We start from the raw sequence: 19107 nt of genomic DNA, 5'->3' as shown, positions 1-19107 counted from the left end.
TCTCAGGAAAAAGACAACTCCTCTTAGTAATACAGCTGTTCTGAATTTAATAAACAAACTGCTTTTAAGATGCTGCCAACTGCTTTAAGTATTAAGCTACATGGATTTCTTGGTGGCAGAATAAAGGAGGAAAAGGAAGATGGTTTTTGTCATCAATGTGAGACAAAAGCCTTTCATGTGTGCTATACTGTTAATTATCAATGCTACATAATTATACATGAAGGTGAAATAAGAGCTGACTGAAATATTGAAACTTCTTGAACTTATTTAACTGTGTAGACTTTAAGCTGCACATATGACAAAACACAAATGACTTTCTTGAACACATGACTTGAACTCCTGGAAAGTCCAGAGACCTCGGCTGTGGGAGAACCAGGCAGAAAGACTGCAACTGCTTTGGAGTACAGGTTGAAAACTTGCAGGTGACAATGCTAACACCCATAGTGTTAGCACTGTTTTTTTTTATGGACAGTGTTGTTGTTTTATTAAGAGTCAGAAATAAACCACATATGAACAGCTTCCAGGAAAAAAGGGATTTAATTTTTCTCAGCGATTGCAGTCAAAATCCTTGTTAATGACAAAGCTCCCATTTGCTTTGTCATGGCACCAGAATTTCACACAGGTGCAATGCACAAGTCTGGTTATCACCACATATGATGCACAATCAGAATCATGAACTATATACTCAGCTTAGTAGAAAAACTAAGTAGATCCTGTAAGTGAGCACTTCATGTTACATTGGCAAATTACCCTCAAGTGATTGGTTGTTTGTATTGGTCTGCAGATTTGGATTGGATGGACTGTTGCAAAATGTTCAGACTAAATTAATTTGAGACCATCACTCTTGTCCGATGTTGGAACTTTATTTTAAAAATCAAAGCTTTTCATTCTCCATTGCGTCTCCTACACTGTTTAACAGAGGAGGAAATTGTTACTATCATAATATTTATGCTTCACACACCCTGTTACCATGGTTCTCTGGTCTTTATCATTATCTTATCCAAAAAGGGTCATAATTACACATATTAATGTGATCCTCACAGTCCCTCTGAGTAGCTGTAATGAAAACATTGCCATGTTCAGTGCATCACCTGCCCTATTTTTCTTGAAAGTAGGCATTGCTGAGTCTATTATGTTTTGACAACATAATCTCAGTACTGACACTAAGACTTAGCCTTTGACTGCTGAATTTCCCTTTAAAATTATGTTTTTTTCGATTTTATGTAACATTCCACTGTTGTTAACTCTATCCATTCTCCTCTAGCAGGTTTGAACATTTGTGGGTTAATATAGTAAACATAGTTTTGTGGTCTTTGAAATGTGGATTTGTTCTAAATACCCATAATGAAATCTATAGAAACCTGCATAATTGTTCTAAAATTTTCTGTATTCAGTTCTAATGGGTTATCTTTGGAAACAAATTAAAAACAAAAAAACACAACATGCATCAGTGCTGTAATTTATTTTTTATGTTGAAATAATAAAAGTTTCAGTGAATAAGTAGAGTTACATTTGATAATGATTCAGAATCAGTTAGTAAACTGAAGGCAACTGCTGCCTGCTGAGACACTGCACAGAGTCCACCTCCCAAGAACATCTCCAGCTTATAGAATCACAGAATCACAGAATGGGTCAGGCAGGAAGGGACCACAGGGGGTCATCTGGTCCAGCCTCCCTTCTCAAGCAGGGTCATCCTAGAGCACACAGCACAGGATTGTGTCCAGATGGTTCCTGAATATCTCCCGTGAGGGAGACTACACAGCCTCTCTGAGCAATCTGTGCCAGTGCTCAGTCACATGCACAGTAAAGCCATTTTGCATGGAAGCAGCTCAAACTGGTTCACACATCTGTGGGGATCATTCTTACTAAAAGTCCCATGGAATTGGGATGATTTGTGCATCTGAGATTCAGATTTTCAGAGCTTTCCATGGACAGTGGTCTATGATGCCTCTTAGGGAACTGGGATAGATCAACCCTTACCAGAACACTGAGGCACAGTTTTCTTTCCCCTTCCTCTTTTGCAGGAAATCTCTATTCTCTTTTTTCAATTTTTCTGATTGTCTTTTTTTGAAATGCCTAAGTTTGGCCAGAGTCCAGGTAGTTTGCACCGCATTTACGGTGCTATGTACTGAATCATCAGTAGAAAAATCTGCAGTAAAATGAACATGAAAAATTTGGGGATGATGCAAAAACAACTCAGTTAATATTGAAAAGATAAAACCTCACAGGGGTCTGCAGCAATGATTATGTAATTAATTGCATCTAATTTTTTATTAGCCTCCACTTTAAAAGAACATTACATATGAACAACTTCTGGATTGCGCAGCATAGAGGGCTTACACAATCAAAGGACATTTCCTTAGGACTTAGCTCCTTTTCCTTGAACATGTAATTGTCTTCTTTATAATTTCTTACTTTATCTGCTGCTAACAGAAGAGAAATATTTAAATTGTGACATACCAAAAAATTACCTCAGAAGAAGAGCCATTGGATGCAAAGGATGTGCGAATAGAATAGTTGGAAATTATGTAGATTCTCACGTTTATGAACATGAATGCTTTTTCTTCTCTCTCCTTCATTCCCAATTTAATTTTCTCTGTAGATTTAATAGCTCTCTTAATCTCAGAAAAATGCAATGTATGAAGAGTGTATTCAATCTTTAGGGACTATTAAAGCAATGTATACACAATAACTTCACGCAAAGGCATCTCCATCTCCTGACAAAATATCACCATGCATAGTAGCAAAATAAGAGGAGAAATAACAATATTGAAGACAAAAGTTTCTGGCAGAACTCCCACAAGAATCACATTTTGGCAAAGATTAAGCTGGTGTGTCGTTTGAGTGGCAGTTTATAAGATCTAGTTCAAGAAGAGCAGGGCAAGCTCCTCCAGTGATGAGCGTCTTCAGTGAACCCCTAGTTCTTTCTTACTCCTTGTCTGAAAAGATCCAACTTACTCCTTGTCCAGAAGTCCATGGAAGTCTGCAAATAGATGAGAGTGCCCTGGACACACACCTTGGCTGCACCAGCTGAAAACAGTCATCAGATCACCTACATGTGTGCCAAGGTTAACACAAAAACCTGATGAGTCCATCTGCTCCTTCACTAGCAGAGTGGAGCAAGTACAGCAGAGGACTTGCATCAGAGGGCTTGGACACTTTTGCCTGTCAATAAGCTTTCAGATCCAGAATAATCAGATGGATATAGAATAAGTTACCACCAAATAAATACACAGCCAGAGAAATCAAAGTCAACTTCTCCTGAAACAAAGTTGCTGAGGATGCAAGAGGATGTGGAGATGGGTAGAAAAAGATGGACCGGGGGAGATTTTTAAAGGGTTCTCCTTGTAGAAAACTGCATGTGCAAGTTCAGGAAAAAAATTAAAGGTAAAGACCTTCTGCTTGATACCTGCTATACCAGGGCAAAAGAAAAAGCCTATGAGAATTGGCTTAAACTTCCTGGACACAGTAAATGCTCAATCAGAAGACCTGCTCCAGGGGAACATTTGGAGAAGCGGGAAGCATTGCTATGGCCATGTAAGACCTGTGTGATCTGCACACTTAGAGAGTGACATACTAATCTGGGCCCAGAAGAACAGACCATCTATCAGGGCCAGGCTGGATGGAGCCCTGAGCAAATTTATCTGGTGAGTGGCATCCCTGCCCCTGGCAGAGGGGGATGGAACTAGATGATCTTTAAGGTCCCTTCCAACTCAGACCATTCCATGATTCTATGATTCTATGATGCTATCTATCATTATGTTTCAAAGTAAACAAATGGGGAAGAAAAAGAATTGAATACAAGTGGCTCAAAACTTATGCTTTTTGCTATTAGACATACTATATAAATAGATTGTAAATACTTTTTTTGGTAAAAGTGCTTAAGTATACTTTATTCTAAGGTGCTGTGGGTTTTCTATTTTAATTTCATGCCTAAATCTATAGCTAATTATAATTTGACAAGAAAAAGCGATTGCAATGGATATGATCTACCTGCTCTGCTAAATTGGAATGTGGTTGACTGGCTTTACAGTGTTACCACAATTTGTGTACACCATTTCCAGAGTCAATGTAAGAATCAGGAAATAAATTCATGGCAAACACCATCATTTCAACACCACGCAGAATTGCCCCAAAAATCCTTTGTCTGTGGTTGATAAAAGAAGGAAGATTTTGATGTCTAATTGTTGACACACATTTGTCCAGGATTTAAACAGCTTCCATCTTGGGTATTATGACCAGATGCAAATTAGGGAAACTCTATCCCAGACCATAACCATTTAGACAATGATTATTAAAGCAATGTATCCTTGAAGAATCTGAAGTACAATTACCATCACAATTAACATCCATGTCCTTCTCTAGGCCTATCATACAAACTCGCATGCTCCCCCCTGCCCCCTCCACCAAATACACACATATGAGAGAGGTTTTCTTCACCAACCTGCAAACTTGTTAGGAAATGGACAACTGGATATGTAAAAAATTCTCTTCTTTGATTTTCATGCTCACCAGTCATTAAAGGGTTACTTTTCAGAGCAGCAAAAAAAGAAGAGTTGGTTGACCAAACATTTTTTTTTCCTTATAAAGAAGTGTCAACCCTGAGCTTGTAATTAAGAAGTTAAAATCTGTGATTTATATATATTTATATATATAAAAATAGATGATCATACTAAGACTAAAAAAGTGAAAGAAATCTCCATGTCAGTACTATATATTTGCTTGATCTGAAATTTTGTAGAAGAAATCCTTGCGACACTGAAATTAACTGATATGAAGGATGTAGTTAGGTGTGAAACACGCTATTGATCCAGTTGCTGTTAGTCTGTTAGAGAATTGCTGTCTTGGTAGGGTAATGGACATAGTAGCAAAAAGTTCTAATCGATGTCAGAACAGCAACAAAAGGAAAAAGATTACATCACAAGAGATTATTTTCTGTCTGAACCCGTGAGGGGTCAAGAGAGTTGTTTAACATTACCATCATGGCTGGTGAGCTCACAGGGGTGAGCTAAGTGGAAAACTGTGACAATTCTATAACATGGATAAATCCTAAAAGAAACTAGGTGAAATCGTGCTACTACTCATATTTTTACTAGGCATTAAGATTCAAATCCTAAGCAACTGTAACATGACATTCTGAAGCTAGTGGAGCTACTACCATACTAAAAGATAAACTTATTTTTCAGCTTCTCTACCTTCATACCAATCTGATGTGGTTGGCAGATGGAGTGCAAGACATTCACTGCTGAGACATACTTTTTTTGGGTTGGGGAAAAAAAAATCCAGCCTTCCTCCCTATAACAGTGATCATTCTGATGACCTGAATCATCCTACAGAAGTTCCTAAAGGAAACCTGGCTGTCAGTGAAGAACAGTTGCATTTTTTTTGTTCCTTTCTTGTCTTTTTTTTTGTTTTGTTGATATTCTGTTGAAATGCAGCAGCCTTGAGTCAGGCTTGATTCAGAAAGAAAACTTTCTTGGTTTCTTCCCCCGTCTTTTTTCTCACTGGGGAAAAACACATACTGTAAGATCTTTTTTCCCTTTTGCAGCATAAAAGGAAATGAAGCTCAGAAAGTCTCCTGTAAAGGATTGAGAAAGAATTCTCTCAAGAGTGGATATTGTCTTCAGAGATATCTGAAAAAAGCAGGAAGCAGTTCAGTCTGGCACCTGGTACTCTTTGGGAAAACTAAAATGGGAAGCAGGTTGCAATAACTGCCATCTTGTAGAAAACTGCAAGTGTTTGTGGCATGGTCCATTGTCCAAGAGTATAAGAAAAGAAGAAAGTAGGCTGTTTCTGTAGCTAAAACACAGTTTCTCTGACTAGATCCAGGATTATCTCCACTGTCTCTGCAGTAGGAGGCTGAGGAAGATGAGGAGCAATGTCTGCAGTGAGCAGCCAGGCTGTGTGGCTGAAGCCTCCACCTCCCTCCTGTCCGAGTCGACAGGCGGTGCTTCAGTGGTGACAAAGTCAAACTCGGTGGGGCAGATGTCATCTGTGCAGCCACTCCCGCTGCCTGAGCCGCTGGTTTCGTCACCTGGCACAAAGGAGTGAGGGAAACAGCATGAGTGATACAGCTTACAGCTTTCATCCCTTTTCTCCCTTCCACTTGGCACCCCAGTGGGGATGAACACATTGGGAATGAGGAAGTGTTGGTGGTGCTAAATTTCATTCAGTAAAGCTTCCAAATGAAACCCACTATGACTTAATTAGGTGATTAAGTGCTCTTCTGAAAAAGGATCAGACTGCTGGCATTATGGAAAGCCTTCGGTGTCTGGATGTATTAAACATGAAGATAAGCAAGAGAAGAAAAGGAAACAATTATATAACTGGAATTTCATGGAACAGAAAAAGACTTTTTATGTTGTCAGCAGCGCAGAGCACAAAGACCACAAAGTCATTGCAGCGGAGCCAATTTATAAATGGGTTCCAAAATTACAGCTATGTAATGACAGTTAATGGTTTCTTACTTGTGTCCTGGAAGTTGACATCATTCCCATTGTATGCATTCTTCAGTTTGTTAGTCATGACACGCAAGGCCATGATTTGCTGTCGAATGAAGGTGTCTGGCCTTGTGATGTCCACATCTACTTCTGGATTGTTGATCTGGTTGGTTAAGCCATCGTTCATAATCTCAGGCAAGTATCTAGGCAGCAGAATGAAAGATTAGTGTGAGGCACAGTAATTCCAGAAATAAAACACTGTGCAGTAAATGATGTGCTAAGAAATTCAATGTGCAGTTCTCAGAAAGATCCATTAAAACTGCTTTAAAAATATAGTTTTTAATTTCACTGACTCCAAAGGATCTGTTTAGTAGAACAGCTGCATGGGGAGCAGAAAGGATTTAGGTTTTTCAACCTCCTAACTCTCCATATACTCCCCAGCAAGAGCAATGACTGTGTGAACTATGGAAAAGGTTCGCAAGCCAGCAGTAAGTCACCACATATTCATATCCTCTGTTGACATGAATGGCTGCACACTAAATTAAGCATCTAACAGTGCATTCTGCTGTTTTTATTTCTTTCTGCTTAAAAAATATGAAGTCCTTTGTTGTATATAGCATATTTGTTGTTCTGAGACAGTTTAGAAGCCTATCTTGAGGTATTACGGCTTTCCTAGTTTAAAAGAGCACTTAATTTTCTTCTCTAATTCTTCCTTGCATCTCTTTTTTGGACCACCATGAACAACATCTCCAGCCTACACGACATCCAGGCCCATAAAAAGCATTATAATTTTACCAAACTCCAATATTCTCTTTGATTTGGTCATTATTCCTTTAAACCAGGCTATGCTTTCATGTCTCATGTACTTTGTGCATAACATTTAGGGTATGGCATTTCCTATCCATCCACAAATCTGAATTTTTTATTCAAGCTCTTACCTTAGAATTTCTTGATTACTGCAGCATTCCTTTCTCTGACCTTGAATAATGCAGTCTTAGGCTGCTTGCAGGCAGCAAGTGTGCTTTTGCACATCTTTCCCCTACAAAAAGCAGCCCATGCCTCCAATCATCCTACAGTAAAATCTCCATTACCCTTTGTTAAAGATGCACTCTTTGTCCCCTGCTGTTCTTTGTCCTCAGGAAGCTCTCCTTGTAGGCTTTTGCAAAGCTATATTTTTCCCTGCTTCGAATTTCTGTCAAAAATTATCAGTGCATTTTATAGCTGCCAGGCTGAAAGAAGGTTGACATTATTTCTCTATGCTGGCATGGCACCCTGAGAAAATAGTGCATCACAGCTTCCCTCTTCTCTCTTGTCTGTCTTTCCTACTATCTTTGTCTCATATTTAGGCTGCAAAGGATTTGGAGCAGATCTATCCTTTGTTTATGTTCTTTATAAGGATATTATCTATTTTGTAATTAGTTTGCATACCAGGCTGTCCTACTGATGTTTGTGGGAGTCCTCGTGTGCTTGTGTGCTCAGACAATAAGTAATGATAGCACAGTCTAGCCTACTAAAGACAAACTTTCATGATGCCTGGTAGCAAATACAGTTTGAGAGTGTTTCACATCACTCTCACTTGTGCGTGCCCAATTCTCTACCAGCACTGAAGTTTGGCGTTGATGACAGCATGGCTCATATTGGTCTGGAAAAATAAATACCTCTGGAAAATAAAGGTGAAAGTAAGGGAGATGAAAGGACTTTCTCTGTTGAAGTCATGGTGGAGAGAAAATAAGCTCTGCATTGCTTCTGGGGGCTCACAAGACAACCACACTTCACTGCACTAAGGAAGGGCTTAGTCTCAGCGTAATGGGTCCTCGCTTGCAAGATGAGACTCATTTGCCACCAGTGGCCTTTAAAGGCTTACATGAGAATAATCCTGGGGGTGTGTGAACATGGAAGAACCAAACACGATTGCCAAAATACCCAGCCTCAAGCTGCATATCCTGCTGTTTCACTAGTACCATGATGAGAGATAACATTGCTGTGGGGATCCCATCCAGACTCCTGCAGTCAGATTTACTGTGGTGAGAACACAGAGCTACCTCCCCCAGTATGGAAGACTGCAGGCCATGGTGTTATGAATCACTAAAGACAGAATAGGAAATAATTCTGCAGAGCTGCCTGGAGGCAGTAGGATGGAGACCTTGGCAGGCAGGGATGCTTTGGACTGCAAAGGAACAGCATCTCCATCTGTCACATGTCTCTACCAATGAAAGGGCTGCTGTAGATAAATTACTCAGCCTAGTAGTAAATCAGCAATTTCAAGGTGCAGTTGATTAAAAAAGCAAGAATGTAAGAATTGAACTACTGGCTCAGACAGGATGATTGTCTTTCTCTGTATCCTGTCCATGACAATGGCCATAGCTATTAGCAGCTACGAGTGATCTGAAATTGCGAAATATTCATGTGGATTGATTTCTTTGTTTATGAAGGGTTAACAGCCCTTTATTGCAAGCTGTCCATGAGAAGCTAAGGACACCTCTGAAGGGCAGCTCACAGGCTTTCTTTGGCTGATTTCTTTCTGATTTCATTTTGTCTTACCATCAATAATAAAGGAAGAAGGTACTGACTTAAAGCAATTAGAGAGTGCTCTAGTGTGCGCATTTCATGGAGGTTTGTATTTTGCACTGTGACTAGTGCGCATCTGATGCCCTTCTCAGGACAGTCTAACTTACATGGGGCAGCCCATTCAGTGATTTTGCCACACACCCTGCCACACACCCTGCTTTATCTGCCCAGGATCTGGTGACCCCCAAAGCATTCCTGGCAAGTGTACCTCAGTTAGGTGTGTAAGGGACACATACTTGGTGTAGGTCACAAGAAATCCATGGCCTTAACACTGCCTCACAGTTAGCTGGATGCTTACATTCCCTTGGCATTTAGGACATAATAGCAAAAGAATTAGAAAGGCTGAAAATTAATCTTTAGGTTTACACACATACCAAATCTTGTGTGTTCAAATGCAAGTGTCTGGGCATAAGCAAAGTCCCACTCTCACCAGATCTAGCCACCACCAGATCCAGTCACAGCTAGTCAGGAGCTTATTCATCAGTGGAGCAGGGACAGCTGTTAGAGTCCCATGAGCCTTTGGCCAAATGACTAGTTCATTATGTTTCATCTGCTGGGATTTCCTTGCATAAACATAGACAGCTGGTGCCATTTGAATGCTCTTAGTTATTCCTCCTCTTCTTGTCACTAGCTCTGAAAGGTGAGCTCTGAAAGGTGAGGCTTTCTGGATCATATCTGCAGGCTTTAGGGGGTGGTCCTGGACATCTGGGGCATCTAAAGTTATAGTGTGCATCTTTCTTAAGGCAGCTGAATTGAGTCTTGAATGCCACTTTAGCCACTAGGATGTGGGCTGCTTGGTGTCACGCTGTCACTCCAGTAGGGTTTGAATATCCACTAGGTCCAGGGTCTAATTTCCCAGTTCCATGAAGGTGTCATGACTACTTAGACCATCTTACATAGCAGTAGGTAAGTGTTTTCAGACAGTGGAAAACTGCCTCTTTGAGTACACTGACAGGATACTGGGGGTCTTTTCAGGCATGTTAACATTGGTGCTTTTAAAAATGCTCAAGCAGTTTTAGCCCAGGCTCTGGTCCAGAGGGGAGATAGTGTCCTGTATCACACTCATCCCAGGCAACACAAAGAATCTCCAGTGACACTACAACTGCATGGGCAACACACCCCTTATTGTCTCACCCATACTGAAGTACCTGAATTTACATGTTTGAATGTGTATCTGGATTCTGCCCTCATTACTGAACTAGTCCACCTGCTTCTTTGCAGGGGGAGAGGAAAGACAGAAAAGCCTCTATTGAATGAAATGTCTTTAAATAGTTTTCCTTTCTTTAAAGGACTGATGCAGATATGAGAACAGGTAGCCCAAGGTGTTTTGTGAGTGGCAGCCTCGGAGAGGCAGCCCAACACATGTTCTGACAAAAACATTTTGATGTGTGTGGGGTAGGGTTAAGTCACACCGAATAGGAAGCCATGTCTTGGGACCATGATTTGACAGAAGATTTGTTGCTGGCTGGGCAAAGTTGTTGAACACAGCTGCTTTTGCTGCAGTTCCGTAAGTTGAGACGCCCTGGTGAATTTTAAGCTTTGCTGCTGCTTCTGCTCTCCTTAACGATCTCTTTGTAGGCCTGGCCATTACAAGAACTGTATGGCCATTGTAAATGAAGAGAAGTGCCAACCTGAATCAGTGTCTGTTCTTTCCATCCTCCTTGGAAAGGGGAAAAAAAAAAAAAAAAAAAAAAAAAGAGAGCGAGAGAGAGAAGCAAGCTTTCTTAGCCCTCTGAGTATAGAGAAGCCAAACAACGCTGTTTGTTTTCTGGTGTTTGCTCCGTGCTCAGCTGTGTCAGGATTTTAGTGTAATTTATGTTGTTTTCTAAAATATTAATGCTTTCTGTTCCTCTTAGCCTTTCCACAGTTCTTGCTTGTCTCAGCAGACACAGCAAAGATGTCTTTTGGCACATCATAGCCAAGTACCACAAAGCCTATTTAAAACCACTTCTCTTTTACCCCTCTTTTATTTTTTTAATAACCTGTTAATGTTCCACAGCGTCTGCTTCCTTTTCAAGTCTAAAAATGATTGATGAATCAATCACATATATAAAGCATGTAGAGTTGTCACCCCATCCCCCCCCCAAAAAAAAATTGAAAAAAAAAAGGAAGAATCTGATTTTTAAAAAGAATCTGTCTATAAGGGCAACACTCTCCATACTTTGCTGCCACAGCAGCTGCTTACAGTACAACTGGGCCATGCCACCTAGGCAGTACTGGAGTTTTTCCAGGTGCACAGAACTGTAGGCAATAGAATACAAAATACAGCACAGGCTTACTCAGGCTGGGCTGGGTTTAGTCAGTCACATCTGGTCCAGAAAGATAAGTGCAGTGGAAAATTGGCTTGTTTGGCTAACTAGTTCACCTCATCTGATTCTGTTTGCTCAGGAGGTAATCCCCACAGGATATTTTCAGTTTGGTTTTTCCCCTCCATCTTGGAGAAAAGCTTGAGCAGACACAACGAGAGAGAGAAAATCCTCACTGCCAGTTTTTTTGAAGGTTTAAAAATAAACAAGTGCATCCATTAAGAATAGGCAGTTTTCACACTTAATGAGAAGTGGTTTATTCCCCCTTTCACTAGTGGTGCTAAACAATCATCTGTGCCTACATCCATCTGAAGGACACTCAACTCATCGTCACTTTTCTGGACAGCAGTGAGCAACTTTCTCAGGGCAAACACTGATCTGATGTGTCTTTCTTCCCACTGAATTTCAACAGAAATTAAAAGCTCTCTACCACAGAAGTAGACACTCCCACATGTGTGGCAGGAGAAGAGGAGAATGTCAGGACAGATGAGAATCTATCTTGTGTTTGCTGTGGTGACATACCTTGTAGTTTTGAGCTAGATATGGAAAATTATAGTGTTCATTTTCCCTTTTATTCCTTACCTTTCTCTGTGTTTTTCTGTTTGTTTTATTTTTCTGTCTCATTTATCATTCTATTTCTTCTGTTTGGAGGAGTGATAGGTTCCTTGTGGAAAGGAATGCAGGTCTCATCTGTTCCATGGATTACAGCTTTTCAGAGCTAAGACATATTAATAATTCTATAGCCCTGGTGAGCATGAGCACCAGGATGATAGAGCATGAGAACAATCTCAGATGCTCTGCTTGGAATGAGCTGGCTGAGTTGGTTGGAGCAATTCAAGGTTTTTCTCCTGAACATCAGAGGGTTCCAGATTTGGTTGCTGTTCTTACTTCAGTAAAAGTCATATTTTCAAAGATTGATACCTTGGACTTTGTTTAAGTCCTAAAGTCTGATTTTCCATCACTCTTGGGAAAATTTCTTAATTCTGAAGAATACCTATTAGTGAAGATGCCATCAGCTGTTGTTGAGAATTTAATTGCATGTAGGGATGGAGGTAAATTTTCAATGTTTGATCTTAATGTTGTTTTTTAGGTCCTAAATAGCTTTCAGAAATCTGTCTCTGCGCATCTGGTAGAAGATGTTAATTCTTTAAACATAAAATTTTGTTCACGTTCTTTTGCGAATACAAATATGATGGAGAAATCCTGCTGGGCATCCCTCTAAAAGGCACTTTGTCTGAAGTAGCTATTATTATTACCTTTAATACGGATTTTTCAAAAAAAGAGAGTCATCCATCTAATAAATATTTTCCTATTTCCACAGCACTTGGTTTCTACGTGATGTGACCTGATTAAAACCATTATTTGTACAGGATCAGCAATGAGCCAAGTGCACCCTTCCAGAACACCAAATGGATGGCTCTGTTACGCCATGATTACTTGTGAATTGGCGACCTTCAGTTGGTGACCTGGTGTCACTGTAAATTAATCATGGCAGCAAAGTGATATTTAGGGAGTGTAATAACCACAAATGACCTTGGTGTAATGCCTCTCTCAGGAGAAAGCCAAGCTCTCATTCTCTGTGATCTCAGGTTTGTGACTCTTTTCCCCTGTAAAAGCAGCATCAAAAGGTGATGTGTAAAGTGAAACATAAGGCAAAATGTCTATCTGGCAATTCAAAGTTTCTAATTCTTTATTCCAAAACAGGATTTGATTAAAACCCCAGCAATAATTTCATTTCCCAATGGTAGGCAACACCATGTTGTCTTCTTACTTACAGCATTAATGTCTAGGAAGACAGGAGGTGGCTAAGTTTCCTTTTTTTTTCCTATCACAGGCTTTTGTCATATTCTCTGGAATTCAACATGCAGCTCCTCATATAGCACAGGGGTGCTTATGACAGACAGCTGACACAGTGAACACAGATACATATATATGTGTATGGAATACTGGCCAGATTTTGCTATGCTCATTCTTGTGAGCTAGTATTTGGTATCAGATACTAATCAGTCTGATGAAGAAAACCTTTTCTTTTTTTCTGCTGCAGTAAAAGTATTTGTCCACTGGCCAAGAGGTGATTTTGCATTTAGAGCTATTTATTTTCAATATTGTTTTTAATACTATTTCATATCCAGCCATGGCATTCTGTGGTGTTTCTCTGATTTATTGCTATTGCCTCCACCTGAAGCATTTATTAAATTCTGTTACTGAGACTATGACTATACATTTCCTTTGTGAATGGATATTAAACAGAAACTGGACAGAGGAGCAGTGGCTGGACTTGCTGAAATGGTATCTTCAGGTGACATTTTGAAGCTGTCACTCTACATCCAGTGAAACATCTGTGTTCAATTACCAAGGAGATTATCAACAGAGGACTGCTCTTCTCTCTCCAGAACATTAATCTCAGAAGGCATAATGAAGAAACCCAGGCTTTTCATAAGATAAATCTGCAGAAGAAGGGTGAAAAACTGTATGCATAAAACGCACCTCCTTAACTCCCAACAAATGTGGAAGCTGTGCCAAACCCTTCAGTGAAGGAGCAGCAGAGACCTGCCAAGTATTTGCCAGATGTGGTACAGACACTAGTGTTAAGCATGGAAACCAGGAGGAATAGATAGATATTAAGGGATTTGGCTGCTCTTTTGTAGAAAGAGTAGCATATATCTCTTACTGATGCATGCACCCTGATGGCATTTAGCTGGCATGCCTTGAAGCTCTGCTTAACTGCTGGCAGTGCACAGGCCTGAGCTCATGTCTTTCAAAGCTCATAACAAGAAGGGATAAAATAGAGAAAGAGAAACAAATTTTTGTTTCTCTTTTCACACTGTTCCTTTATGATGAGTCCTGTAATAGCCAGACACTCCTCCTAGTACATCTCTGAATCCCCAGGGGCTTTCTCTTGATCTGGGACTTAGCAACTAAGCAGCGGGTCATGCTTTTGGACAGGTTTGTTCACATGCATCCATAAGTGGATTCAAAGGGCTAGCAGTATCCCAAACAGCCCCCTCCTCCTGTCTGTAAAATGAATTCCTTTGAAGGCTATGTAGTAAGGCAAGGAAAAAATGGGGTGCATTCAGTATGAAACATCCTCCTGTAAACTGTGCTCCTTATCAAAATGATCAGATGATGAGATGGTGAGGTGAGCGCAATCTATTTATGCATCTGTCCATCCATACATCTGTCTAAAATGACACTGAGCATGTTTCTAAGTTTTTTTCCTATGTTGTCTTACTTTCACCGTTGTTATATTTTACATGCTTGTCTCATTTTTTTCTATTGTTTGTTTAATTGGTTGGTTGTTTTTTCTTTTTGGCTCATTTTTATATTTTGTCTTCATATGTATCTTCAGGCAAAAGGAAAATAAAGATTCCAGTCCCTGAGTGCCAGAATGTGTCACTTCTCTCGAGATTCAGCTGTCACCAGACACTCAAACCTCTCCACTCCCCGTGTTTACCCAAAAGCACAGGATACTCCTGCACACCTGAAACCATGCCCCTGGCATGGTCCCTGAGCCAATTCCTCCCCCTCTCAGCAGGGATAATCACAATCTCTTCTCTGTCAGCTGATGAATCCACATTGGGACTTTTGGAGACACCTGCTCATCTGCTGGCTCCTGCTCTGCTGCAGCCAGGGCCAAGTAAACTTCAAAATTAAAACTCACAGAATACTCATCATAAACACGGGCAGATGATCACAGTTATCTCTGAAGAAGTAACATAAGGTCAAATCTTCTACACAAGGTAAGTAGGAGTGCTGTATTTATTCTCTGGCAGTGATTTTTCATTTTTTGCCTCCCCCCCAGTAAATAGCCCTAAGCTTTGCCAGCCAATAGAAAGCAGAGCTGAAATTCCAATTTCTATTTCATCCCAGTATGGTATCCCGAGAGTGCAATTGCTTCACAAGCTGTCAGTCCCAACACAGGGATGCTAAATGGACCTAAAGAGCTCTTTGAAATCTCAGTATAAATTATCCTTCTGGAGCTGAACCAATGCACATTTTCTCCCTTCACATGCTGACCCTCTGTGCACATTTACCCAGACTCACACTCCAGCCTTAATGGCATTTTGACAATAGGAAATCTTGGCTACAAGGGGCATGTGGACAATGACTTACTCTCCCCATTTCTGTTTCACCCTCATAAATAGTTTTGTGAAAGACCCCCAGTTTCATGAATGCTTCAGGCCAGGTGGGGATTTGGGCTGGGTGGGGTGGAGAGGGGTCCACCTCACCTCGCCTTGGTGTGGCCATTCCAGCAGTCCTCCTCGACGGACGGACCCGCTGTCACCCGCTCATCCTTGCAGATTGTGTAGGGCAGTGTTGACCAGAACTTTTTAGAGAGCTTTAGCTTTTCTTTAATGTCTGTTACCTGATTAAGAGACAACGAGAGGGAAAACAGATTAAAAAACATCAGACACACTAATTATAATGTTGAACAATACATTGTATAAATTTGTAATGGTGATGATGGTGAAGGTTAAAAAAGCTAAAGGTGTTAAAACTTAATTTCCTTGTGTTTAAAAACAAGACACCTAGCATTTGAGTTCAGAACATACAAACAATCAAAGTCACCTTTTTCCACAGGCAAGACATTAATAAAAGCATGTTGCATCTTGTGCTTCCTAGTTTCCATTTATCTAAGATTTTCTAAATATACACCTTTTTAAGAATTAATATGCCTCACAGTCTGCTGAATGTGAATTCAGTTAAATAGTGTACATCAGATAAACCCACCAGCTTGGTCATGCCTTAGAAAAATATTATATAGACAGCTACATGTGCAGGTTCTAAAAAATGGTGCAGTGCTGAGCTGATGTTGAACTGATTTAAGATACACGGGCTGAATACATTGCAGTACATTTGGATCTCAGTTACAGTGAGAAGTCATACAGAGGCTATATTCATCCTAGCTATTATGTATAGCTAAATATCTGTAGCTGAATACAGAATCCACATGCAAGAAATTTTGGGACAGTGTCAAAACAGTTTCTTTACCTTATAAATTCCTTGAACAGTAATTTAACTTGGTGTGATTCAGGTGGCAAGCAGGAACAAACTGAATTTCCAGCATCAACTTAATAAATAAATACTCTGACTAAAATTTTATCAGTTCTTGTTTTGTGTATGGTATGCTAGAGTGGAGAAATTGACAAGAATAGATAGAAAGAACAACAAAGGACAGACTACAAAGGATGAATGCTGCCACTGTGGGTCTTATGGAAACAGATGCATTTCACATTAAGTTGTAATAGGATTTAGGGGAGCTTGTTGAATAGCTTTTAAAGGAAATCACTAAGCTTTGTTCTTTAAAAAAACAACAAATAAAAGCTCTCCATTCCTCCATTCAGTTTTGAGATTGTCTTTTAGCTTGTTGAGGTACAATATTGGACTCGGCTATTTATCTCTTTTATCTTTTTTTCTCAGGACATGATAGCTCTCCTCACAAATGGCCTATGCTGTTTTGCCATGCTTAAACTCTGCAGAATGTCACTTTATAAGTCAGGAGATAGAAACAGCTGAGGATGTTATTTCAGAAGCACTGTTTGAGTTTTCATCCACAAGAAATAAGTAGGACAGTATTTTTCTGTATGGGTTGTTGACAGTGTTTCTTGCCATGATAGACACCTTATAAATCTCCTCCACACCCCTTGCCAAGCCCTAGTTGCTTTGTTTTCACATGAGATACTAGTGGCATTTGCAAGCCTTTAAAGTCTCAATAGGGGAGCCCTGTCAAGCCAAAAAATAAATTCCAGTTTACAGGCTGTGAGCAAGGCTTTGGCAGAAGTGGAGATGGTCTCAGGATGCCTGCCCTTTCTCATATATTTGGTCCATAGGACCAGGGGTTTTGGGGAGATAGCAATCCCTCTTCTTCCCTTTCTGCCCATGCTGAGGGAAAAACCCCTAGGTCTCTACTGGGACAGCTAACCAGCACAAGCAACCCAGTTAAACTGCCCATTGTTCATGGTGTGTAAATTCCTGCTAGGACACAATGAGAATAGAGGAATTTTATAGAAAGTGTAAGGAATAAAGATCATAGGGTGGAGGATCCATTATTATAAGTTTGCTGAACATGAAAGTCAAAGGGATAGATTTTCTTATTATTGCTAGTGCCTGGCTGACTATTTACATGAGTAATCTGATTGATATTGGTTGTGAGTAATTAGCTTTCAGAGCAGTAACTTCATTGCTTGCTGGAAGTTATGTAAAGCTATTCAAAACTCATGTGTTTGGAGTTACATTCAGATTTTGCCCATATTCAAATTAGAGCTGGCGCTCTAGAACCTGCAGACTTCTGTTTTCAACAAGTGATTCAACATCTATTGGAAAGTGATTTTCCTCCCGACCCTTCTAAGGGCCGTAATTTGGAGTAGAAGCGTTTCCTTTTCATAGAAGCCAGCAAAAGGATGGAGAGCGATTCTCACATCTCACATGCTGCACATGCTCTCCAGATACTCCCTGAAAATCAGAATGAGGACTCCCATTCCCCAGTCTCTTCTGAAGATATTAAATGGTGTCTGCATGCTCTATATTAGATAACAAATCATTAAACTTCCTAATGGATTTTTTTAAAATTTGTGTTAAGGATGTACACCTGATAAAGAAAGATGGTCTTACTTTACTCAGGATCGTTGGTAAATGACAACTAATTAAATCTCAGAGGCATCCTTCTGAGGTGTTATTCCCATTTTAAAGCCTGGGGGGAAGCAGACATTTTACATGACTCACAAAAGGCAGCAACAGTAAAAATTACTACAGCTTAGGGAAATGTAACCATTTACAGTCTCTCAAGATGCCTTTGATTCAGGGGCATTTAAAATTTTTTTTATGTCCTTCAGATATTTCCCTTCACAGCTATCTCCCACCTCACTCCTTCCTATTGCTTTATTTCACCATGGAGCTTTGCACAACTTGTGTGGACTCAGTCTCCGTAGTCTTGCCCTTTCCTGCTGTCTGAGCACACCTCTGTTAATCCTCAGTTTTTAGCACTGGAGTTTTCACATCTGTCTAACTGGTTCCTTGAACCTCATCCTGAAACTTTTTAGAAGTGTAGTGTGGTGTCTGATGGCTTTGCTAAAGGAATTCTGAACACAGATTGATTCACTTCCTTTTTTAGGGAGTAGCCTGATGGCCACTTCTGTGAGATGAATATTTGGGCAGGCAATGACTTTGGAGTACTTTTAATGTAACTTTAAATGCAGAATAGAATTAAGAGATGCAATGCCTGCCATGACATGTTAAGCTTTTGCCTGTGGATTTCAGAGTTTTTAGTTCTGGGATCTTGTCAAGCATGACCACAGAAATTCTCTTATTAGTCCCCATGGTTACATGTTCCTCTGTACATTGTTTTGATCGCCGCCAGTATTTAAAACTTTGTAGTAGATGTACAGACCCTTGAAAATGAGATAGAACCCACTAAAGACTCAGTTAGCATTGCTTGCTTGTGATTTATGAAGTCAGACTACTGTATTCCCTAGTGACCTGTGGCCTTGTAAATGATTCCTCGGTATTTCCTATTCTTTGAATTAAAGATTAACTTTCAAGCTTGGTTAGACTTCTGTGGAAACATTTAAATATGATACATATGCAGTTTTGATATTTTACATATTTTCTTTCCACTTGCTCTAGCAGAGATTTATAGGGATTAAGACAGCTGGATATCTTTGGCTGTAGCTAGCCTGATTTTCCCTAGTTATCTTCCTGACATAGCCCTGATATTATATTGAAATAGCCTTTTTTCAGCTACTTTGGAGGTATGAAACTTGTTCTGAATTACAACACTTTCTCATAAGAAAAAA

The 19107-nt window shown here is 40.0% G+C and overlaps 1 protein-coding gene across 1 annotated transcript in view; it reads right to left on the bottom strand.

Moving 5' to 3' along the window:
- Nucleotides 1-1443: 1443 nt before the first annotated feature.
- Nucleotides 1444-19107, bottom strand: part of GPC6 (glypican 6) — a 503396-nt gene continuing 485732 nt past the window's right edge. Inside the window, exons 8-10 of the mRNA XM_005424127.2 lie at nucleotides 15544-15680; nucleotides 6468-6643; nucleotides 1444-6034 (exon numbers count right to left, since the gene is read on the bottom strand). Of these exons, the coding sequence (XP_005424184.1) occupies nucleotides 5832-6034; nucleotides 6468-6643; nucleotides 15544-15680 (516 nt within the window). The 3' untranslated portion in view covers nucleotides 1444-5831. The remainder of the gene's footprint in view (nucleotides 6035-6467; nucleotides 6644-15543; nucleotides 15681-19107) is intronic.

This window comes from Geospiza fortis, unplaced genomic scaffold (genome assembly GCF_000277835.1).
Source record: "Geospiza fortis unplaced genomic scaffold, GeoFor_1.0 scaffold84, whole genome shotgun sequence".
Taxonomy (NCBI): Eukaryota; Metazoa; Chordata; class Aves; order Passeriformes; family Thraupidae; genus Geospiza; species Geospiza fortis.
This window is presented reverse-complemented; position numbering and strand designations above follow the sequence as displayed.